Source organism: Gallus gallus, chromosome 7, assembly GCF_016699485.2.
Source record: "Gallus gallus isolate bGalGal1 chromosome 7, bGalGal1.mat.broiler.GRCg7b, whole genome shotgun sequence".
Classification (NCBI taxonomy): Eukaryota; Metazoa; Chordata; class Aves; order Galliformes; family Phasianidae; genus Gallus; species Gallus gallus.
Genome location: NC_052538.1, coordinates 21,653,497 through 21,673,027, shown reverse-complemented (window position 1 = coordinate 21,673,027; position 19,531 = coordinate 21,653,497). Strand labels below are relative to the sequence as shown.

At 49.3% G+C, this 19,531-nt stretch overlaps 1 protein-coding gene across 2 annotated transcripts; it reads right to left on the bottom strand.

The window, feature by feature from the left end:
- Window positions 1-775: 775 nt before the first annotated feature.
- Window positions 776-19,288, bottom strand: STK11IP (serine/threonine kinase 11 interacting protein). 2 transcript variants are annotated; one of them, NR_171281.2, is made up of 24 exons: window positions 19,079-19,288; window positions 18,794-18,996; window positions 17,338-17,412; window positions 16,938-17,033; window positions 15,936-16,043; window positions 15,658-15,729; window positions 14,632-14,761; window positions 14,347-14,450; window positions 13,637-13,726; window positions 11,815-11,856; window positions 11,148-11,315; window positions 10,771-10,852; window positions 10,302-10,661; window positions 9,927-10,117; window positions 9,441-9,551; window positions 8,455-8,650; window positions 6,439-6,933; window positions 5,065-5,180; window positions 4,780-4,877; window positions 4,406-4,584; window positions 4,084-4,168; window positions 3,748-3,830; window positions 2,089-3,018; window positions 776-1,765 (listed from the first exon to the last, which is right to left on the bottom strand). NR_171281.2 is itself a non-coding variant. In NM_001389327.2 (24 exons), exons 1-24 carry the CDS (start codon window positions 19,146-19,148, stop codon window positions 1,625-1,627), a joined length of 3,522 nt encoding a protein of 1,173 aa, NP_001376256.2. In that variant the 5' UTR covers window positions 19,149-19,288; the 3' UTR covers window positions 776-1,624. The 2 variants fall into 2 exon arrangements, 1 of the variants encoding a protein (NP_001376256.2); NM_001389327.2 differs by having other exon boundaries at window positions 2,089-2,315.
- Between the last annotated feature and the right edge of the window lie 243 nt (window positions 19,289-19,531).

Genomic DNA, 19,531 nt, shown 5'->3' with positions numbered 1-19,531 from the left:
CACGCTTTGTCAGGCACCTCGACACATAGCCAGGTGCAGCAGAGCAGAGGGGGCAGCTTGATTAGGGAGGAAAACACCAGCTGGGATGGAGCCGTGTCCGGGGATCGGCGTGCACAGATGAGACAAAGGCTGCTCTGGTAACTCCAGTTTTGACTCTTGCGCTTTATGTTAAACACAGTCATGGATGGGAAAGATAATACTTAACACAAGCACCTTAAATGGCAAGACGGAGACAGAAAAGCCTTACTGGTCATTACTTGGTGCTGCTCTCTGAGACTCCTTCCCCCAGACACAGCGCTGTGTGCTGGCAGTGCTTCCACTGAGCTCACTCCCATTCGCAGTCTGAGATCACTGCAAAGGAACGGAGAGCAGCAGCCATATGCCCATTTAGGAAGAGGGGACAAAGCGGAATGCATTGTGACATCTGCCTCAAGACGCTATAGATCTTGTCAATCCAGTCTATAGAAGGCTAGATAGAAATATTGGCCACCGTGGGCCTTCAGCAATTGAAACTGCTTCTCAGAGTGACAGGAGGAAGTCTAAAGATAGATTCCAAGGAAGCGCCCAACAGCGTGCTGTGAGGTGGCCTTTACACTACTACCAAGTTGAACCTCCTACTCTCCTGAGGCTCTGAGGATGGTATAGCTGGGTTGGTTGTGGCCTTGTTCCCCTGCCAGCCCCAGAACTGGCTCCTGGAAACCGACAGAGCTGGTGTGCAAGACCTTACTAGGACATCACAGCAATGCAAGAGGATGAGGCAAGGAAAATATGGCAATTCAATAAATATAAGCTTTTTTATTACAATAGAAAATAGTAAAACTCATGTTAAAATAGACTCTTACTTTTGGACTGCTCAGAAAAGCCTAAGCCTCGCTTTTACGTGCCAGTGTCTGTGAGGGTCCTGACCCCCTAAGTAATGAGCAACACACTTCTGTGGGCAGAGCCTCCCAGCTCCCCTCCCTCCCCAGTGACAGTGAAGGACTACAGCAGCAGACTGAGCCATGCCCTGCCAGGCAGGCAGGTAAGGGCTCTCTGTGGGGTTAAGAGTACAACATATGCCTTATCCCTTTGTGCAGTCAAGCTCCTGTTTGAAGCAGGGAGCTTTTGGGAAGCTGTGGATAAAAGAAGAGGGAGAAAGAAAAAGAAAAGAAAGAATCATCAGCAGACACTGGCAGCTGTTCTGAGACAGCTAGGAAGGCAGCAAATACATCTGCTAGAAAGACCACAGCATCCAACTGCCTCCGGCCTGCTGATTTGCCTGAGACACACCGCAGCCCATTGAACACTCTCTGGCTCAGCTCCCCTCTTCAGTAACACTTCGTACTATCCCGAAGGAGACTAGCAAACACCACCAAGTTAAAATTCTGTGTAGCTTACACAGCATTACAAGGAACATCTCCAACCGCCTCCTTCCACGGCCAGCCCAGTGCAGGTGAGTGACTGTGCAAAGTCTGGACCATTGTGTGCTCCCCTCCTCCTCACCAGAAAGGGTCAGGGGCAAGACTAGAGTAGAAAGCAAAGGCCACAGGACAGCAAGATCAGGTGGGAGGGGACACGTTTGTGCACCACTGCCAGCACAGCAGCACTCGTGACTCCAGGTCCTGCCTGCCCACAGCTGGCAAGCTCACTCCAGTCCCTCATACACAGCTCTCCGTAGCTCAATAGAGAACATCTCCTCCCAGGGCCTGCGGATCCACTCCACCAGCTCTACCAGGAGCTCGGGGCACTCTGTGCGGATGTGCCAAGTGCTCTCCACCTTCAGCACCTGTAAGGGACAAAAGAGATAGAGGTGGATGAGCAGGGGGGGCCCCACCTCAAAGGCACCTGCCAGCCCTGAGCTGCTACTCTACAGCACGGCTGCCAGCTCCTCCCAGTTTCCAAGTGATATCCTTCTCCTGCTCTGCTGGCAGCCATGAAAGTGTCCCCGCATGACTTTTGTATAGCGGCATATTGCTGCATCCCCTCTCCTCTGTGGTGCAAGGCCCTGGGATGGGAGATGACAGCCCCAAAACGCTCTTGGCAGTAACAGGATTTGAGCACAATCCAGCCCCTAGCATCTTGTGTGCCCCATGACCTCCCCTTGGTTACCTCATCATAAAGCATCAACTTGATGTCGCAAGGACAGAGGCGATAGGTTATGACACTGCTAATACTGGTGATCGGCTGCTTCTCCTTCAACTGGATGTTGCTCCTGGAAGGCATCTCTGCCCCATGGTCTGCATCCAAGGGGGGTTGCACCTGCCACTGGTGATTTTCTTCCAGCAGAAACAGCATGCTTCGTGTGCTCAGCAGGGTCACAGGGGAAGCAGATGCCCCTAAAAGGATACGAGGGAATGAGAGGCTTTGCTCGGAGCCTGAGTCACCACAGAACCAGCTTTGCTTTCCACTCCTTCCCTAGGGAAATCCTTTCCAGCAACAGTAACTGGGTGAACAGCAGTATCCAGCTTCCAGACTAAAGAAGGGTAGATAAATGTACCTGGGTTTGACCAAGCTCATTGTTAGAGCATGCACACAAAAGACTGACACCCAGCTAGCCTTGTCCAGCCAGTATCCTCATGTGAGGCAGGAAAAGGAACTTCAGTACTCTGACCTCTTCAACAACCTGCTATTCCTTATTTAAAAGTCAGCAGCTCCAGCTAAAAGGCCACCTTTTTTTGGCCTGAATTTGCCTTCCTGTAGAGCTGATGGATGGAACACGGTGTAAATAAAGTTAAATACAAAGGTGGGACATGTCATAAATACAGCAGAAATCAGGACAGTTTTGGAGGGAGTATAAATATCACCCAGTTGCTTCCAGTGGATGCAAATGAAAATCACTAGAATTTTGGAATAAGTCAGATGCACGGAACTGGCTGAGGTTACAGGGAATCACAAACTGCTACAGCAGCATGTTGCTTTTCTTGTCACATTTCACTCTTGGGAATTAGTAGGAGAATCAGAGATGGGCTGTTCAATTAGTCCTGTCTATTTGGCAGCAAGGCCTCAGCTTGAACTGTGTCCACTTTGGGGCACTGTACTCTAAAAAAGGAAAAAAAAAAACTGTTGAGTAATAAAAGTGTACTTTTAGAATCTTCTTCCCACAGGCTATTTATTCAGCTTAGATTGAGACTCAGAAACATACTTCCCACAGATTCCTTCTAATTCTCTTTCTCTTATACCTTCCTGGTGGCCAACGGCAAAAGAGGCTGTAAGAGCAGTGAGAAAAACAGGGTCCTAAGATAAGAGGCCACTGGAATTGTTCAAGCAATACTCAAATGCCAAGTTTAGCTCGTGTGGACATCAGCAAGATCTGGCATAGGACTGGTGGACTCCAGCAGGCTCCTCTTACTCTGTTGTGTAGGAGATTAGACACCTGCTTCTTCCTTACAAACTGAAGAGCCTTTCAGCTCCTCACACATTACCAGCTGTGTGTGACCCCTGAGCTCATGGCAGTAATACAACCCTTGGATCACCACCAGCTTCTCAGAAGCCATTCTAAGTTTTCACCAAATCTGGTGTGTGGGACAAAATGCTCCGTAGAGTCTGGACTTCTGTGTAGAAAAGGGCTAGGAGATTCAGTGGATATATAGGAAGAAGCATACTACTGTCCTGTATCTCAGCACTAAAAGGCTCTCACCCATGCCCCTGCCACATCTTGCTGTTGAAGCCATGGCTCAGCTGCATTCCCATGTGCTGAATACCAAAACCACAAGCACCTAAGAAGAAAACACAAGGTGTGGTAGCTCTAGCCACTGAGATCTCCTGTACCTTGAATCAGGTAGGCCAGCAGGTAGAAGAAACAAGTGCCACCTGCAGCTGCAGAATCAGTGTTCTTGGAGTCCAGCAGAGGCCTGGAAGAGATACAACAGTAGAACTCTCAAAGGGGCACTGCCTCACTCAGCAACTCCAGTGAAACCCCTTTGCCTGCTCACCCCTGTGCAGCAGGCACCTGAGCCATTGGCCATAAGCCTATCGCACAGATCTGGAAGCCACTCCTGCTGTGCCTCTGCCGCCCTGCTTTGAGTGCTCTGCTTCCCAGGCACTGCTGGACAAGCAGACATCCTTTTCTACCCAAACCCCCAACCTCTCAGAGGCTGCTCTTACCAGAGCCAATGTTGAGGATTCATTTCCACAGCGGGGATTTCCTTCACCTTACTCCTGTGCTTGGAAGGCAGCTCTTGCATGAGATCTAAAGATGGGTAGAAGGTAGACATCTTTTATTGCAAGCCCAGGGGCAGTATGTAACAGCTCAGTCTATACAGAGACACTGGAATTCATGATACCAGTGGGGTTCTCCCACAGACTTTTTTCTGAGCTGCCAAGATGTGAATTTCCAACATACATCCAACTTCAGATCTCCTCATAGCTCTCCTGGAGAAAATCCTCCAGATCCTCTCCCACCCCCCTGCTACAGATCCACTCTTACATGTCAGGGTCTGCAGGAACTGGTCACAGCAACTTTGGCTCCGGATCAGCAGATTGTAGGAGGCTTTTGGGTTCTCAAACTCCATTCGCAAGCTCTGGTGGCAAAGTCCCACTTCCAGATGGGAAATATCAGACAGGTAGTGAGAGTCATCCTTCTTCAGCCAGTCTGCAGGTTGTCCCCTAATCACAGAGCACAGCCCTCAGCAGCAGCAGGCTGCCCCGTCTCCTCTCCCACAACAGATTGCAGCAGGGGGCTTTACCAGAAGAGCCTTTGCATGTCACCACACCTCTCGGGTAAGGCTGGTGGAGGCAGGCACTACCCAGGCACTACTCACAGCCTTGCTGTGAGGTGTCACTCACCACCATTCTCCTCACCTGATAACCCCAGTAACTTCCAGCACATAGATCCTGAGGTTAGAGGCAACCAGAATTGAGAGGAACTCTCCTTGTCGGCCAAACTTCACCATGGTTACCTAGAACACAGAGAGGACAGCTGATAGTACTGGCCTGCCCCTTGCCAGTCCACCCATGGAAAGAGGAGCTGACCCAGGCATGCTTCAGCTCCAGAACACCACCTCAGAGCAGCACTTGCAGCGCACCCAGGATAGCCTAAGAGCAGGGCTGCCCACAGGTTGTAGGAGAGGAGCTGCTGGAGCTCACCTTGAGGAAGCACTGGAACTCCTCATCATTCTCCTCAAAGACCTCCATATCCAGGTACAGCTTCAGGCGATGATCCACAGAACGGAAGTCCCTTTTGTTCAGCGCGCTGTTTGCAGCTGAGGAGAGCAAAGGGTGAGATGAAGACTCTTCCCGCTGACCAGAAGCTGGGGAACACTGCTTTGCTGACAGATTTGGCAGGAGAGCAATTTCACAGCTTGCCCACAAAGCCAAAAAGACATTTCTCATTTCACTTGGTCAGCTTCTTTAACTCTGACTCAGACTACAGTAAGGCTGAAAGGGACAGCAGAAGACACAAAGAAAGTTGCTCAAAAACCTAACTTAGGTCTGCCATGCAATTGTATGTCCAAATCATATATACAATAGCCGTGATACTGTCCAAGAGAACACACATCCCAGTAGGGCCTATTCTCCACCAGAAATACTACACTAATCAACTTCTCAGAAGAACTGTTTTCATGGTCTCAGTTTTGAATTAGGATCTTGTGATTTGACCTAAAACGAGACTGCTTTACCTCTCATGCTCATTTTGAGTGCACAAGACTGAACATGGTGATCCTAAAGACTAGTCCTATCCTGAGTCCTCTTCAGAAGCAGAGCAGACTTGAAAGGGCAGTAGAGATTTCTAGATGGAGAAGCTAGTGGGTTTCTAGATCTTGCCTAGAGTGCACTTTCAATAGAGTCACTTGGTAGACTGGACCAGTTGACTACCACTGGTCCTCTCCAACTTCAGTTACTCTGTAAGCTACGAATCGATGCCCGAGCAAAAGCAGTCTCTGTCACAACAGAAATGCAAGGCCCTTCAAATAAAGCATGTATGAACATCTCAGTAGCTGCTGCTTTGTATGGCAGCCCTCGCACACAGTCTCCTTTTTTTTTTTTTTTGGACAGGCTTTGTCATCTGAGCTCAGCAAAACCACTGAGGAGAACACAAGTGGCTGTAAAACCTCTAAACAGAGCCTCCTGCAAACACGCTAGCCTCAACTCTGCTTAGGCCAGAAACTAGAAGCAGAAGAATTTTGTGTGTACGCTTCTCCAAAAGCAGCAGTCCAGCTGGCAGCGCACAAGTGCTACAAGAACTCTGTGTATTGGTAACTGAGTAGTGCAGCTCCCAGAAAAAGATCCCATTAGTCAAAGTCTGAGCAATGTTAGTGACCAATTAGGCAATGACTCGGTTTTCCCTTCCTTCAAGCATGATGACTGAGCAGAGAGGGATGTGAGCACTCTGCCCACAAGAATCAGTCACTGAGGCTTGTGGTTGATAATCTCTTTCCACATTAAACAGGAAGCACAGCCTGCAAGCACTAGAAACAGTTCACAACACCCCTAAACCTCGTGCAGCTCTGACATACTCACAGGGACTGAGGTTCCATGTTTCCTCTGAGTCAGAGGTCATAGAGAGCTGTGAAGAAGTGGGTCCACGAGAAGCACTGTAACGGTTACTCCCCATCAAGCTGCCCCCATTGGTGTCTCTGTGGCTGAGGGACAAGTACTGGCTCTTCATGCCCTGCTCCTTCTTCCCATAGCCTCCATCTGTACTGTGGGAGCTGGACTGGATAGTGCTGTCATGCTCGCCACTCAGCTCTGGGGTCCTGGTGCTGTTGCTGGTATCCATCTCCAAGCTGTCTTCCCCACCGATGTAGAACTTCCCACTCTCCCTGGGCAGAGCAGGCACTTCCTCTGGGCCCTCCTGCTGGCTGCCTCCCTCCAGGGCAGAGTCTGACAGGTCCTCACTTGTGCCATCGTGGCTGGGTGGCACAGGCGTGCTGGAGCTTACTTCTGAAGGCAGGATTACCACGTGGTCACTGGAACAACTGGGACAGGCTATGGGTTCACCAGCTGCTGAAGCATCTATGGAAGATTTCATTAGGGATAAAGAAAAAACATGCAACAGCTCTGCTACAACAAGGTTTTACTTTTTTCCCCTCTGCAAACCTCAAACCATCCCTTTCAAAGCAGATGACAGATATACTCTGACTTGAGCAGTTTGTTGAGCAGCTCTGTTCTGAGTCGTATCCTACACAACTCCCAACTGCAAATCAAGGAGAAATTCCAGATGAGTGCCAACTACCACCTGAAACAGCCACACTCAGAACCAGTGTGACCACTGTATTCTGTAGCTGCAACTGAAACCGTATCAGGATTTTGGCTGATCCCTTTCCTCCACTTAACATCCACAAGTGCTTACAGTGCCTTTGAAGCCCAAGCTTACCATCAGTCAATCCAACTTTCCTTAGTCACCTCCTTATCTTCAGCCAGCCAACCTACAAGCCTGCTGTGTCCATTCTCCAGCTGTCATCCCTTCTGACCTTACTTCCTGATGCTAACCTTCACCCACACCGCACCCCCAGCCATATCCTGGAACTCTCTATGGGGAAAGACAAACCTAGGGTGAAGAGGAAAGCGTCCTGGGATGGAAGAAAGCACTGCAGCCAGGACAGCACTTCTGCCCTTAATGCAGAGTTCCCTGATCCCAGGATACTTCCTCATACCAGCAGCATCTTCTGAGCTAAGGCAAGGCACAACTCTGACATTTCAAGTACAAGCTGAGCTTTGAAAAACTCAGCAAGTAGAAGATGCTTATTCAGCACTAGCAATGTAATCAGCTCAGCTAAAATACCACATCTAGCTTCAGACATCCAGAGAAGGATGTGGACAAGTCAAGAAGAGCACAGAGGAAATCAGCCAGAATAACTGGATTGTGTAAGATATGACTGACAAGTAAATTATCTAGGGATTTGAGCTTATTTAGTCTAGTGGACAGAAGATAGGACTAGCTGTCTAAGGGGAGAACAGTTCTCCAGCCCAAAGAAAGGAATAAATCACCCTCCAGAGAGGAAGCAAGAGTGGGCTTAAGATCACAGCCTGGAAGACCTAGGTGAGGCTTGTGATTGTTTTTCTGATGTTCAACAGCCAAAGCTTTATCAAAAATACTGAAGCAGACTCCCTGGAAGCCTCTATAATCAAAGGCCTTTTAGAACAAATTAGTTTTTGTAATAGAACTGGCCATGGTTTCAACACGATAAGACGCTACATGACCTTTAAGACTTCTTTTAGATGTGAGATTTTTGTGGACCATTTGCCAGTTTCCAGCACCCCCTAATGTTCTCCCAGACCAGGAGCCACCCACAATAGAGGTAGTGTTTGCTTAACAGTAAAAGAGTGGCTTATTCCTGCTAATGAAAAAGACAAACTCTTCTCTACCTAGGCCAAGTGGGCTAACTGAGAGTACATCCTGTAACAGGTTTCAATTCCAGTACAGTCAAGGTATAACCCCCTTCTACACATTCTATGCTCTGCGCCACGGCTGCCATTTTGGTCGTCTGGCTATGCACTGCAAGGCATCCTTTTTTTCTGGATATTACATCCTACCTTGATTTAAGGCAACTAGTGTCTCCAAATTTTTGGTGTCTCCAGTCTCTGCAGGATAAGGACCTTGCTGCCAGGGAGCCAGGGACTGCAAAAACTCATGTTTGCATTTCAGACACTGGAGCCTCAGGGATTCCTTCTCCTGGTCCTGATTTCGCCAATTCTCTTCCACAACTGGGGACAACACTTCAAGCACACACTACAAGTAGCAGCAAAGGGAAAGAAAGAGTTAGCAGGCAGCTATAGTTGTCCTAATAAAAGCAGGCTTCATCACATCACTTCAGAGCGCAAGGGGAGTAGGACCACATCCCAGCTACATAAGGCACAACAGCCAGTCTGTGTAAGCTTTGCTCAGGGCACAGAGCTTCACTGCTGAATACCAAGAGAACCTGTTTGCAGGTCTTTGCCTCATATCTACATACTTACAGGCTCCTCTTGGAACTGTAGCCTTAAAGGTCCTACCTATTTGTGTCTTCTCTGTGGCAGCTCATGTAACTGTACTTAAACAACAGTACTTGGAGAAAAATGCTTGGATTTGAGTCCAGGGTCACTACAGCTATGGTACAGACCAGAGTTGCTGTAGCACTGATACTCCCACCATACAGAGGGCTGAGCACAGGCTAGCCCATCATTTAGCATCCAGAAAACATTATGTTGCATGTTCACAACAAGCAGGGATCACTAACTTGACTACTAGAAGTCAGCACACCTATTCCCAATGGAAAAAAACTACAAGGCTTTTTCCTTGAGAGCACATTTATGCTCCTGAAGCTCTGCTGTTCGTGGCCATGCTTAAAGGGCCCTCCACAGGTCATCTGTGCAACAGCATCAATCCTGAGCTTACAAGTGAGACACTGTCCACCTGGATAGTCACAGGACAGCAGATGTGTGTGTGCTCACAGAACACAGGGTCTGTTCTTGCAGAATCCAGCACCTTCCAGAAGAACTGCCCCCTTCCCCATCCCCGTCCCCCCCCCGACCACCCCCACCTGCAGACACTGCTCCGGACAGTCATCCAGCACCACATATTTGCGCTTCTGCCGGTCCTTGCGAATGTAGGTGAAGTGCAATGTAAGGACAGGGAAAACTCGCTCCAGATCCTGCAGGAGACAGAAAACCCAAATTCCAGGAAGATGACATGGCATCCAGCATTCAGACTGCATCTGCTTGTAACAAATGTCACAAACAATGCCATACACAGACTTGATTCTCCCAGAAAGATCCCGATAGCATCTGGGAGCTGGACCAACTCCAGCTTTGCAATAGAGATGGTGCTGGCTTCTGTTGCTTTATTGCAGGTACTCAAGCAATTTTGATGCTGTTAGATACATACGCATAGAGTAAGAGAGACTCTCAGTCAGGCTTTGCAGGTGTTAGGAAAACACCTGCAGGGCGCTCTGACAGAAGTCAAAATCCAGAATGCTGACCCATACAGGGAGTAAGATACCAAGGGCTCAGACAGAGGAAAAGCTCACCATCCTCTTCCAGGTCATCTCAGAGGTCTCTATCTTCTGCAAGCATTTCAACTCCAGCTTGTGGAGGACTCTGGCAGCTTTCAGTTCCACCTCAATCACATGCCTAGCTGTGACCCGCAGGAAGATCCAGTCTGACTCTGGGTCTCCTTCACCTTCTATTTGGCTCACAAGCACTGGCTGGCAAAGGTCCACTGCCAAATAAGACAACAGCACAAGTCAGTGCACAAAGCAGGCCTTTAGGCCTGCTTGTCCAATGTCCCTAGAAGGACCACAATGCTGAATAGTATGATAAAGGACTACAAATATCACATTCGATCCAACTATTCTACCATCATCCAAGCCCTCACATACAACAGTGAAAAAAAAACCATTTACCTTCTGGCTTCTCATCTTCTTCCTCTCCCAACATTAGCTCATCTGCCTCCTCTTCTCTCTGTTCTCCTCCCGGAGGCTCACCTGGCTGTACTTCAGGTTCTTCTTCTGCCCCAGCATTGTGGAAAGCAGGAGAGGATTCTTTTGGGGATAATTGGGGTTTTACTTGTTTTGGGTCAAAGCTCTCACTCTGCAAATCCACTTCTGCAGGCCTGCCTGTGGTCTCATCAGCGGAACGGCTACGGCAGATGACAGGTACTTGGTCATGCTCCTCCAGTCTCTTGTACTGCAGCCAGTCAACACCAAAGCGATCTCTGAAGCTGTCCATGCGCTCCATCTCCTTCTGATGCTGTAGAACCAGACCTGTAGAAAGAAAACTTGGGAAGCATGACAGTAGTCACCATGCCAAAGCACTCATCTGACTGCAGGCAGCTCAGCTGCTGTATTACTGAGGAAGAAGAACAAGCCTTACCAGCAGAGAAAGGTAAAGCCTGTGATTCATGTTCTGTGTCACTGGGCTCTGAAATGCTTGCTCTTCGCACTTTGACTTTTCCCTGGAACAAACAGGATAAGAATAGTTGGGAGGCACCAGAACAGTGTCTGATCACAGGCTCTGCCAAGCCAAAAGGCTCACTGCTGTTACAGCAGAGAGGCATACTGTGAAGCATTTGTTACAGTATGTCAAGACTGACTTTAAGACAAGTCCCTTCCTAATGTAGAGCAGTGCAGAGGCTCAGTCACACCCAGCCAGTACGAGACCACATCCCACAGCATCAGGTTTTCATGGAGCAGCAGCCCCCTCACCCAACACACCAGCTACATGGTTAAGAAGCTGTCTCTGTTCCAGACCTTGCCTTTCTTTCGAGGGAGCCTCACAGCCACATTCTCAGCTGGGGACTGGCTGTCACTGAAGTCTGCAGCACAGGAACTGTCCAATGCATTACGGTCCAGTATGGTCTTCTCTGAGGTAGAAGTGTGGATGGACTGTGACACACTTGGCACTAATTTTGGAAGGTGCTGAATCCAAAAGAAGAGAAAGCTGTCTGCTGAGTGTGAAGAGAGGACAAGGGAACCAGGCCACAACTCAAGTTAGCAACTTCCATGCCCCTCACCCTGAACTTCTACCATCTCAGTAGAAATGGTGACAACAGCTCCTGTTCGACTGACTGAACTGTTTAACAGGGCTGCTCCAATTTAACCCAATCTCTGTGTCTTTTAAAAGCAGCAGATGAGATGCTGGGAAACATTTGTTTTGCTGAAATGTAATTCAAGTGTCAAGTGTCAGATAGTGCCTGAAAGGGAAACAGGCAAGGCTCCAAGTTCTGCAAGGGCACGTAGGACAGAATAAGTTATGCTGCCCAGTCCCAGCAATTACTTAAAAACTGAGTCAAAATGAATGTACTTAAAACAATCAAGACAGCTAACATAAATTTTACAGGATGCATGAGGATGCAGAAACCTGTCACACTTCCCACTCCCAAAGCCAGCAAGATTAGTTTACAGCAATTGTACTTACCATTAGGTCCGAGGAAGAAAGTGGCTCTCCATCCAAGAGGAACTGTAATTAGAGACCCATGTGCAGTCAGGTTCCACTTGGCTGGTACATACTCAGGACAACATTTACTGACTCCTATTTCCCTTCAGGCCATCCAGAGTTGGGATCCTTGGCACAACACTGCAAAGACTACCAGAAACAGCCCTGTTCCTGCCTATCCATCATGCCTTTAGTTGCAGCTACTGGACTCAACAGTATGTAAGGCCAGAAGGGACCTGACCCTCCCCTGACGCAGCTCCATGCTGTTCCTTTGGGTCCTGTTGCTGTCACAAGAGAGATCGGCACTTGCCCCCCTGCTCCCCTCATAAGGAAGCTGTAGATCACCATGAGGCCTCCCCCTCAGTCTCATTTTCTCTGGGCTGAACAAACCAAGTGACCTCAGCCACGCCTCATACATCTTGCCCCCTAGACACTTCACCACCCTCCTCTGGACACTGATAGTCTTAAGTCTTTCTTACACTGTGGTGCTCAAACTGCACCTAGTACTTGAGGTGAGGCCACATTGGCACAGAGCAGAGCTGGACTACCCCTTCCCTCAATTGGCTGGCAGTGCTTCAGACTAAGGATTAGAGTAAGAAAACTGCCCTCGTGGACAGGAACGTGGTTAGAGGCAGCACATGGGTTTTCTGATGTGGCAGCAGGGAGCATGGCTGCACGAGGCAGGATTCTGCCAGGAGTGGCAGCACAGAGTCCTTAGCCTCAGTCCCAACTTTCTGCAGCAGTAGCCAAGAGCTGAGTGCAGATCCAGCAGGGTAAGATTTCAGTTAGCACTGTTACTGGAAAATGTATTAGACTGATGCAAATGCATTGCAGTATTTTCATCGAGGTAGAAACTGACACTGAATGCCTGTTTATACAACTGAGTTTCATATGAACAAGTTGCGTTTGGGAGATTCTTGGTTAAGGCACCATTTTTTGTTGTTGTTCTAGAAGCTGCTGAGCATGATCAGTGAGTACTTGCTGTTACTCACTCACTAGTTTGAGAAGGGGGCTCAAACAAATGACTGAAGTTTTAGAAGACAGCAAATAAAATAATTCTGGAATTTATAGCGTGATATGATATACAGTGATATCATAGAATACATTGGGTTGAAAGGGACCTTAAAGATCATACAGTTCAAACCTCTCTGCCTTGGGCAGGGCTGCCTCCCACCAGCTCAGGCTTCCCAGGGCTCCATCCAACCTGGCCTTGAGCACCTCCAGGGATGGGGCACCCACAGCTTCCCTGTGCAGCCTGTTCTGTGCCTTACCGTCCTCTGAGTAATGTCTAACCTAAACTCCCCCTCCTCTAGTTTAAAACCATTTATCATTGTCCTATTGCTATTGAGACTGTGTAAAAAGTTGGTCTCCATCCCATCTTTTTTTTGCCCGCTGTAGGGAGCCTGCTTTGCAGGGGGGTGGATTCAATGATATCTAGAGGTCCCTTCCAGCCCCTACAATTCTGTAATTCTTTGATTTTAAGCTCCCTCTAATCAGCAATATGGTACAACAGAACAAAAGGAAATCACGGAAGAGCAGATTCCTTCAAGCACACCCAACTTGTCTCAAAACTGATGAAGCAGAAAGGGAAGAAGCGTTAAGATCTGAGGTCTTACAAACCTGAGATCAGCCAGTATACTCCATGAAAAATTAAAGATAAGTTACTCTGCCTGAACCTCCCTACCCCAGAACTACTGGATTCAATTTTCAGGTTTACAAGATTATTTCTCCTGATTTGTCCCTAAGCATCAGAATACCCAGGATACCTTCAGCACTGGGGCAGGAGGCACATAGTAATACTCACATTGGAGGAGGCTGCCCTGGGAGATACGTGTACAAGGGTTGCAGATCGGTGGTTTTGATGGAACCATAATGGGTTTCCCTCTAGATGCAGCTAGGCGAAGGAATCAGAGAAATAGTTACTAGAAGCAACATTCTATGCCTCAATTTGATCTACCTAGAGACTTCAGGATTTCCTTCTGCCTTGGGAAGCATCTTTGCAGAGGAATGGTGATCAATTCAGGAGACATCTAAGCTTTTACAACGCTTCCTAAAAGTTGTTCAGCAAATAGAGAATTGAATTAAAATATTTCCTATCAAGCCCCTAAATCATCAGGGGTCTTCTCAGTACTGACTCTGAGAAATACTGAGAGAAGTCCTTTGAAGGCAAATTTTCCTTCACAGGTGCTATAGTGCCTGCAGTTACCTACCTTCAGACTTCTTCAAACACTACAAATCTGCAAAAGCACTATGGGAGAATTCCTACTGAGCTTGACGGTGTTTGGAAAGGGAGAACAAAGAGATGGGGATGAGTATACAGCAAAAGGCTAGCCTGAGCAGGGTCACAGAAAACAAACAGAAACACAAGTGTCTCTCTAAGGCTCCCTCATCAGCTTCCCTAATTAAAATCAAATGCTCAGGAGTTGACTTTACTTTCCTCAACTTTCTTCTTAACCTTGCACCCTCCTGACCACAACATCACCAATGTACCAACCCACCAGGCTTCACACTTACTTTATTTAAATAGTGTAGAGTGGACAGTGGTGCCAACTGGGCATGTTCCAGCAGCAGGTTATAGGCCACATCCAGGTGCTGAAGATTCACCAGCTGTTCAACCCCTACAAAAAAGTGAGAAGCCATCAGCATACGAGAAGATACAACTTAGAAAGCTAGTCCTTGCCACTCTTCCCCAAAATTGAACACGTGCAAAAATAGCTGTGCCCAAGATTTCAAGTTCTGTTCCTCCTTGAGAAAGAGAAAAATCTCAGACCCAAACATTCCTCTCAGCTGCAGGCTCACCATTAATGCTGTCAAGTTCGTTGTTGCGCAAGATCAGAGTCAGCAGCTTGGATTGGCTGAAGATGCCAAGGTTTGGCACTTTGGACAGGAAGTTATAAGCCAGATTGAGGTACTCAAGTTCTGAAAGGGTCTGTTAGGAGAGAAAAGCAGCACTGAGATCTTAGCTCAAAGCCCAGTCCCGAATGCAAGACAAGGTACTAGTCCCTGTCATTCTCTCCATCCCACCAAAACCACTTAAAAAGCAAGTTTCTCAGACTACAGCAAGACTTCAGCGCTCACATTTGGAGTAGTTTGTCTAGGGGTGCTCAGCACAATCCAACTGATTTACAAAATTTGCTAGGAGGACTTTTCCTCTTGTCTACCAACTTCAGCGGAGCACAGGAAGGAACTGGACATCTTGCCTCAGCCAAAGGACTGAACTTGCTACCAAAAGAAGCCCCTTCCCACCTTTGGAAAGACAGTGGTAAATGACATACTGTGAGCCTTAGCAACTCACTGAAAAGATATTTCACAACTTCTGTGAACAGCAGCATATCCAGCTCAGCAGAGCCTGGACTTCAATGCCTTTTCCCATAGACACGTGCTGCTGTGACAAACTTCCATCTTTCTAAAGTAACTGACAGGAGATTTCATACAGCAAGAAAGAAATGCTTCTGGCTGCCTGGACAAACCAAACAGCAAATCCCAACAGCTCCACGCCTCGCTGCACAGATAACAGCAAAGCTTCAGCCACACTGACTTGTGGCCAAGTGATAAACACAGCAATCCATCCAGCAAAGCCTTCTATCAGCACACGAGGAACGCTGCCTTCTCTGCCTCAGCGGTGCATGGGCTGTATGTACAGGGGAACAGTTTAAAGGCTGCAAGCACTGCCTCTACATCACATGCCTGTTGGACCATGTCTCCACCTCCTGTCTTACACTTCACTCAGCAAGCTCACATTGTCCTATCAGGTCAATGATCACAGCACCTCAGCAGTGCTCTCTTTGTACAAGGGAACTCTGGTGCTCAACCCCAGATACTCACCGTTAAATAGTGCTCACAATCTTGGACCTTGTTGTGACTCAAATCCAAGACTCTAAGTGCATTCAGTAATTGCTGGAGGATGAAAAGATACTAGATCAGATCCTATAAATGTCTCCAGTGCAGCATGGAAAGGCTGTCCTGCTGGGAGAGGCCAGCAAAATTAACACCACTCACACCCTCCCACCCAGAGAAAGCAGCACCAGCAATGAGTGGTCAATTTCTGGCTGTGATCATCGGCACTCTTACACTCATGCATGCAGGGAGGATGCCCAACTCACCAGTGAGTCATCCAAGGCAGTGATGGAGTTATAGCTGAAGTTGACCGTCTGCAGTTCCAACCAGGGGAGAGCACAGCTCAGATCTCCACCACATGCTGAAATGATTTCCTAGGAGGAAGCGAGGAGCCATTCCTTGGTTAGCACTAGCTGTTACTGTAACAGCAGATGAACGTACCAAGAACAGCAAGTCTAGAACAAGGGTGACAAATTGTGCCTTACAGATCGTGCCTTGCCCAGAATGGATTAGTGACTTATAAGTCATTGCCAAGTATTTGGAGGTGGTGGAAATTGCAGTTAGATATTCAGAAAGAAGGGGAGATGTCTTTGCTTCTCACACACAGGCAGCAATAGTTAACCTAACATGTTACAATTCAGAGACTCTGAAAACTTAAGCACAGGTTCAACCTAATAAAAACACTTTTTCAGACCTCCATCAAGGACAGACCCAGCAATCAGACACACATGCTCTGACAAGCAAAAGAATCCCTCAGAGGGCTCTCTGCCAGCAACCACTGCTCCCCAGCAGGCAGCTGCTTCCAAGTCACACAGAAGCCCACAGCCCCACTGCTAATATGACCCACGCTACTCAGTTCTCCATGGTTGGAGCTTGTCTTTATGTCTCAGAAACCTGCAGTGCAAGAGTGCAGATAAGGGCACAGAGCTTCCTTCTGACAATCAGCTCTAATTTAAGATTGCTGAGGTACAACTAAATAAACCCTGACCAGCTACAGAACTTTGAATGGAGAAATGGGCAGAGACAGACTTAGCCAGTACAAATATTGGCCAGAACCAAAAATTCTCAAGGAGCTAAAAAGGAGACTGCAGAGCAGAGATGTAATTAACCAGGGAATATTTCATCATTATTTGTGGGGTAGGACACCAGAACGGGTAAGGGAGAAAAAGATGTATATGAGATGGCTTGAGATGGTGCTTAACACTGCTCCCATATTTTCCTATTTGATCTCCTGTGTAGCTCCCTGTGAGCCGCACAGAGACACTCACCTCCAGTGTACTGACGCATTTGGAGCAGGTTAAAGATTCCAGCTGAGAATAGACAAATCGCAGACCCCGGAGGCAATGCGGAGGGACAGACCTCAACTGCAGCAGTGATGAGAAAGTAAGGACAACACACATCAAAATATTACAGTGCGAGAGCAGCTGCTGTTCCAGGCCCATCTGCACAAGGAGTCTCCCATTTTCCTGCTGGAGCCTCCCTCCCCAGCACTCTAACTACTGTTCACACCCAAGCTGCACCCCTAAGCAAGCATTGCAGTTTAGATGTAGCCCTGTAGGCAGGCCACAAAAGCCAACCCAGATTTTAGGAGTAGAGGCATTCTGCAACCACAAAACTAAGAGCAGCCATACCGCAAGACTGAAAGCCAGCTCTGCCTCCTGTACTTACTTCCAGATGCCGGAGGGACTTGAAAGGGAATATCTTCACAGTAGATTGTAGAGCACAGTTTGGAACATGAATGAGCTAGAAAAAAATCAGGAAAGAAGCCTCATATAAACCTCAGTTTATTAAGCAATACTTGTGAAGCAATACTGTTGACATACCGTGAATGGGCCCCTTCTCCAGCTCAGGTGTTAAGTAACATGCTCTGTTATTTAATATTATTTAGCGTCCTCCATGTTGGCATCTACAGTGTCTCATGGTCCCACAGTTCAATAAAGACCCAACAAAAATGCAGGCTAGGTAGCACAAGGCTGCCTGACCATACAGCTCCATTTTTTCTCCCTTGCTCACGTGGCTTCACCACCTTCAGAGCTGCAGGAAGGTCTGACAGATGGGATCCTCATCAACCAGCATTAACTAAATAAAAACAAATCTAGCTGCTGGAGCTATGATTATCAATCAGCTGACTGGAACTAGAGCACTGGTGGGAGGCGTGTGTGTACATTTCACAAGAATGGGCCAATTAAGGCAAATCACAAGCAGGTACATGGAAAATAACATTGGTCTCCTGTTAACATCAGACTGAGGTGTCTGCAAATGCCTCCTTCACATTCTGTAGTGCAGCCACAGGCTCTTTCACCACAGGGTAGTTAAGCCCACGTTCATATACCACAAAGGAGCTTATCAGTCTCAGCTCCTTTCCTTTTCTTTCTGTGGACAGCACATAAACAACCTCTCAGACAAAGGAAGCAATGAAGCAGTTAACGCTCCCACTGCAGACACCAGCATACAACCGGTGAGACCATCTCTGCCAGCTACGTGCACGCAGAAGTGACTCATCAGGTGCAGAGCAGACTCTCAGGGCCTCCTCAGCACTACGGCTTTCACAGCTACAGCCATGGCAGCAATGAATCACCGCCCGCTGCTGCCAGCACTCATGCAGCACGTTGAGCAGGACCATGCAGGGGACGCTCACTGTGGGAAGCGGCCACGGCCAATTTTAACAAAGTTAGTGTCAGATGCCATCTCTGCTTTGTGTCCAGAGAACTTAACCATCTCCTTCTCTATCTTTCCACGGACAGGAATCTGAACAAGCTGATGCTACAGCGAGCAGCCTGCCCTCTGCCCGGGGCCTGATAATTGGTTAACACAAGTACTGACCACAACATCCTCCTGACTGAGCGCCCTTCCCTTCCTTGCCCTGTCGGAGAAGCTGTATTTCTGCACAGCCTCTGGGCCTCCACTCTGACCTCCAACTCAGCACGTTGCTGTGAAACTCCCCCAGCAGCACTCAGACCTTTGTCTCCCATCTGCCTCACGGGGAAACACACGGACCTGCAGGCTCAGCCACAGCACCTCTTAGCACAGCTGTGGGACCGAGGAGCAGCCTATGCATGCCGTTCCCTTATCGTTCCGAGCCCATTTCGCCTCTGCTGCCGCTCCCATCCCGGGCAGTACGGACCTTGAGGGAGTGCGTTTTCTGCAGCATGTCGAAGAGGAACTGCGCCTGGAGGATGGCGGTGGTCTCGGCCGGGTGCGAGGGCAGGGCCACGAAGCCGCGGTGCTGGTTGCGGGAGCCCAGGTGCTGCTCGAAGACCCGCGTCAGGTGCTGCAGCGTGGGGGTGAGCAGCGTCAGCGTGCTGGAGCCGTCCAGGACCAGGTCTCCTGCGGGGAAAGGAGGGCAGGGCATGCCCGTGAGCGCGGTCGCCGGCCAGGCCTCTCCACCCTCCGAGCGGCCGCCGCTCACCTGTGTCCTGCAGCAGCCGCGCCAGGCCGCTCACCAGCGGCTCAGCCGCCGCCTCCGCCGCCGCCGCCATCCGCGCGGAGGAGGCCGACGCGGGACACCGAGCAGAGTGGAGTGGAGCGGAGCGGAGCGGAGCGGAGCGCAGCCCTGCCCGGCTCACCTCGACCCGCGCTCGCAGCCGCTCCACGGCCCGGCGCACTTCCGCGTTACCACAGAGACGCGCCGCACCACCGCGGCTAGAGCGCCGCCGCTTACATCCGGTTGCCATGGAGCCCGCCCCAGCGTCCCCCTCCCGCCCGGCGGGGCCCGCGCCCCCCGCCCCGCCGCCGTCCCCGCCGCCCGGGGGGGGCCCGGCCGCACCGCCGTTGGGAGGGGGGGGCCGCGACGCCGCCCCGCGGCCCTACCTGTAAGCGGGGGCGGCACAAAGGGGCGGCGGGCCGCGGCGCGCCGTGCGCA

Bases quoted from the DNA above. Each gene is read 5' to 3' on its own strand.
- STK11IP (NM_001389327.2), bottom strand. From the start codon at position 19,148: ATGGCGGCGGCGGCGGAGGCGGCGGCTGAGCCGCTGGTGAGCGGCCTG. The intron at 15,730-15,935 runs GTGAGTTGGGCA...TTCATCCTCCAG, and splicing joins CTGCCTTGGATGACTCACTG to CAATTACTGAATGCACTTAG. The intron at 10,662-10,770 runs GTAAGGCTTGTT...TTCTTTCTACAG, and splicing joins GGCTTTACCTTTCTCTGCTG to GTCTGGTTCTACAGCATCAG.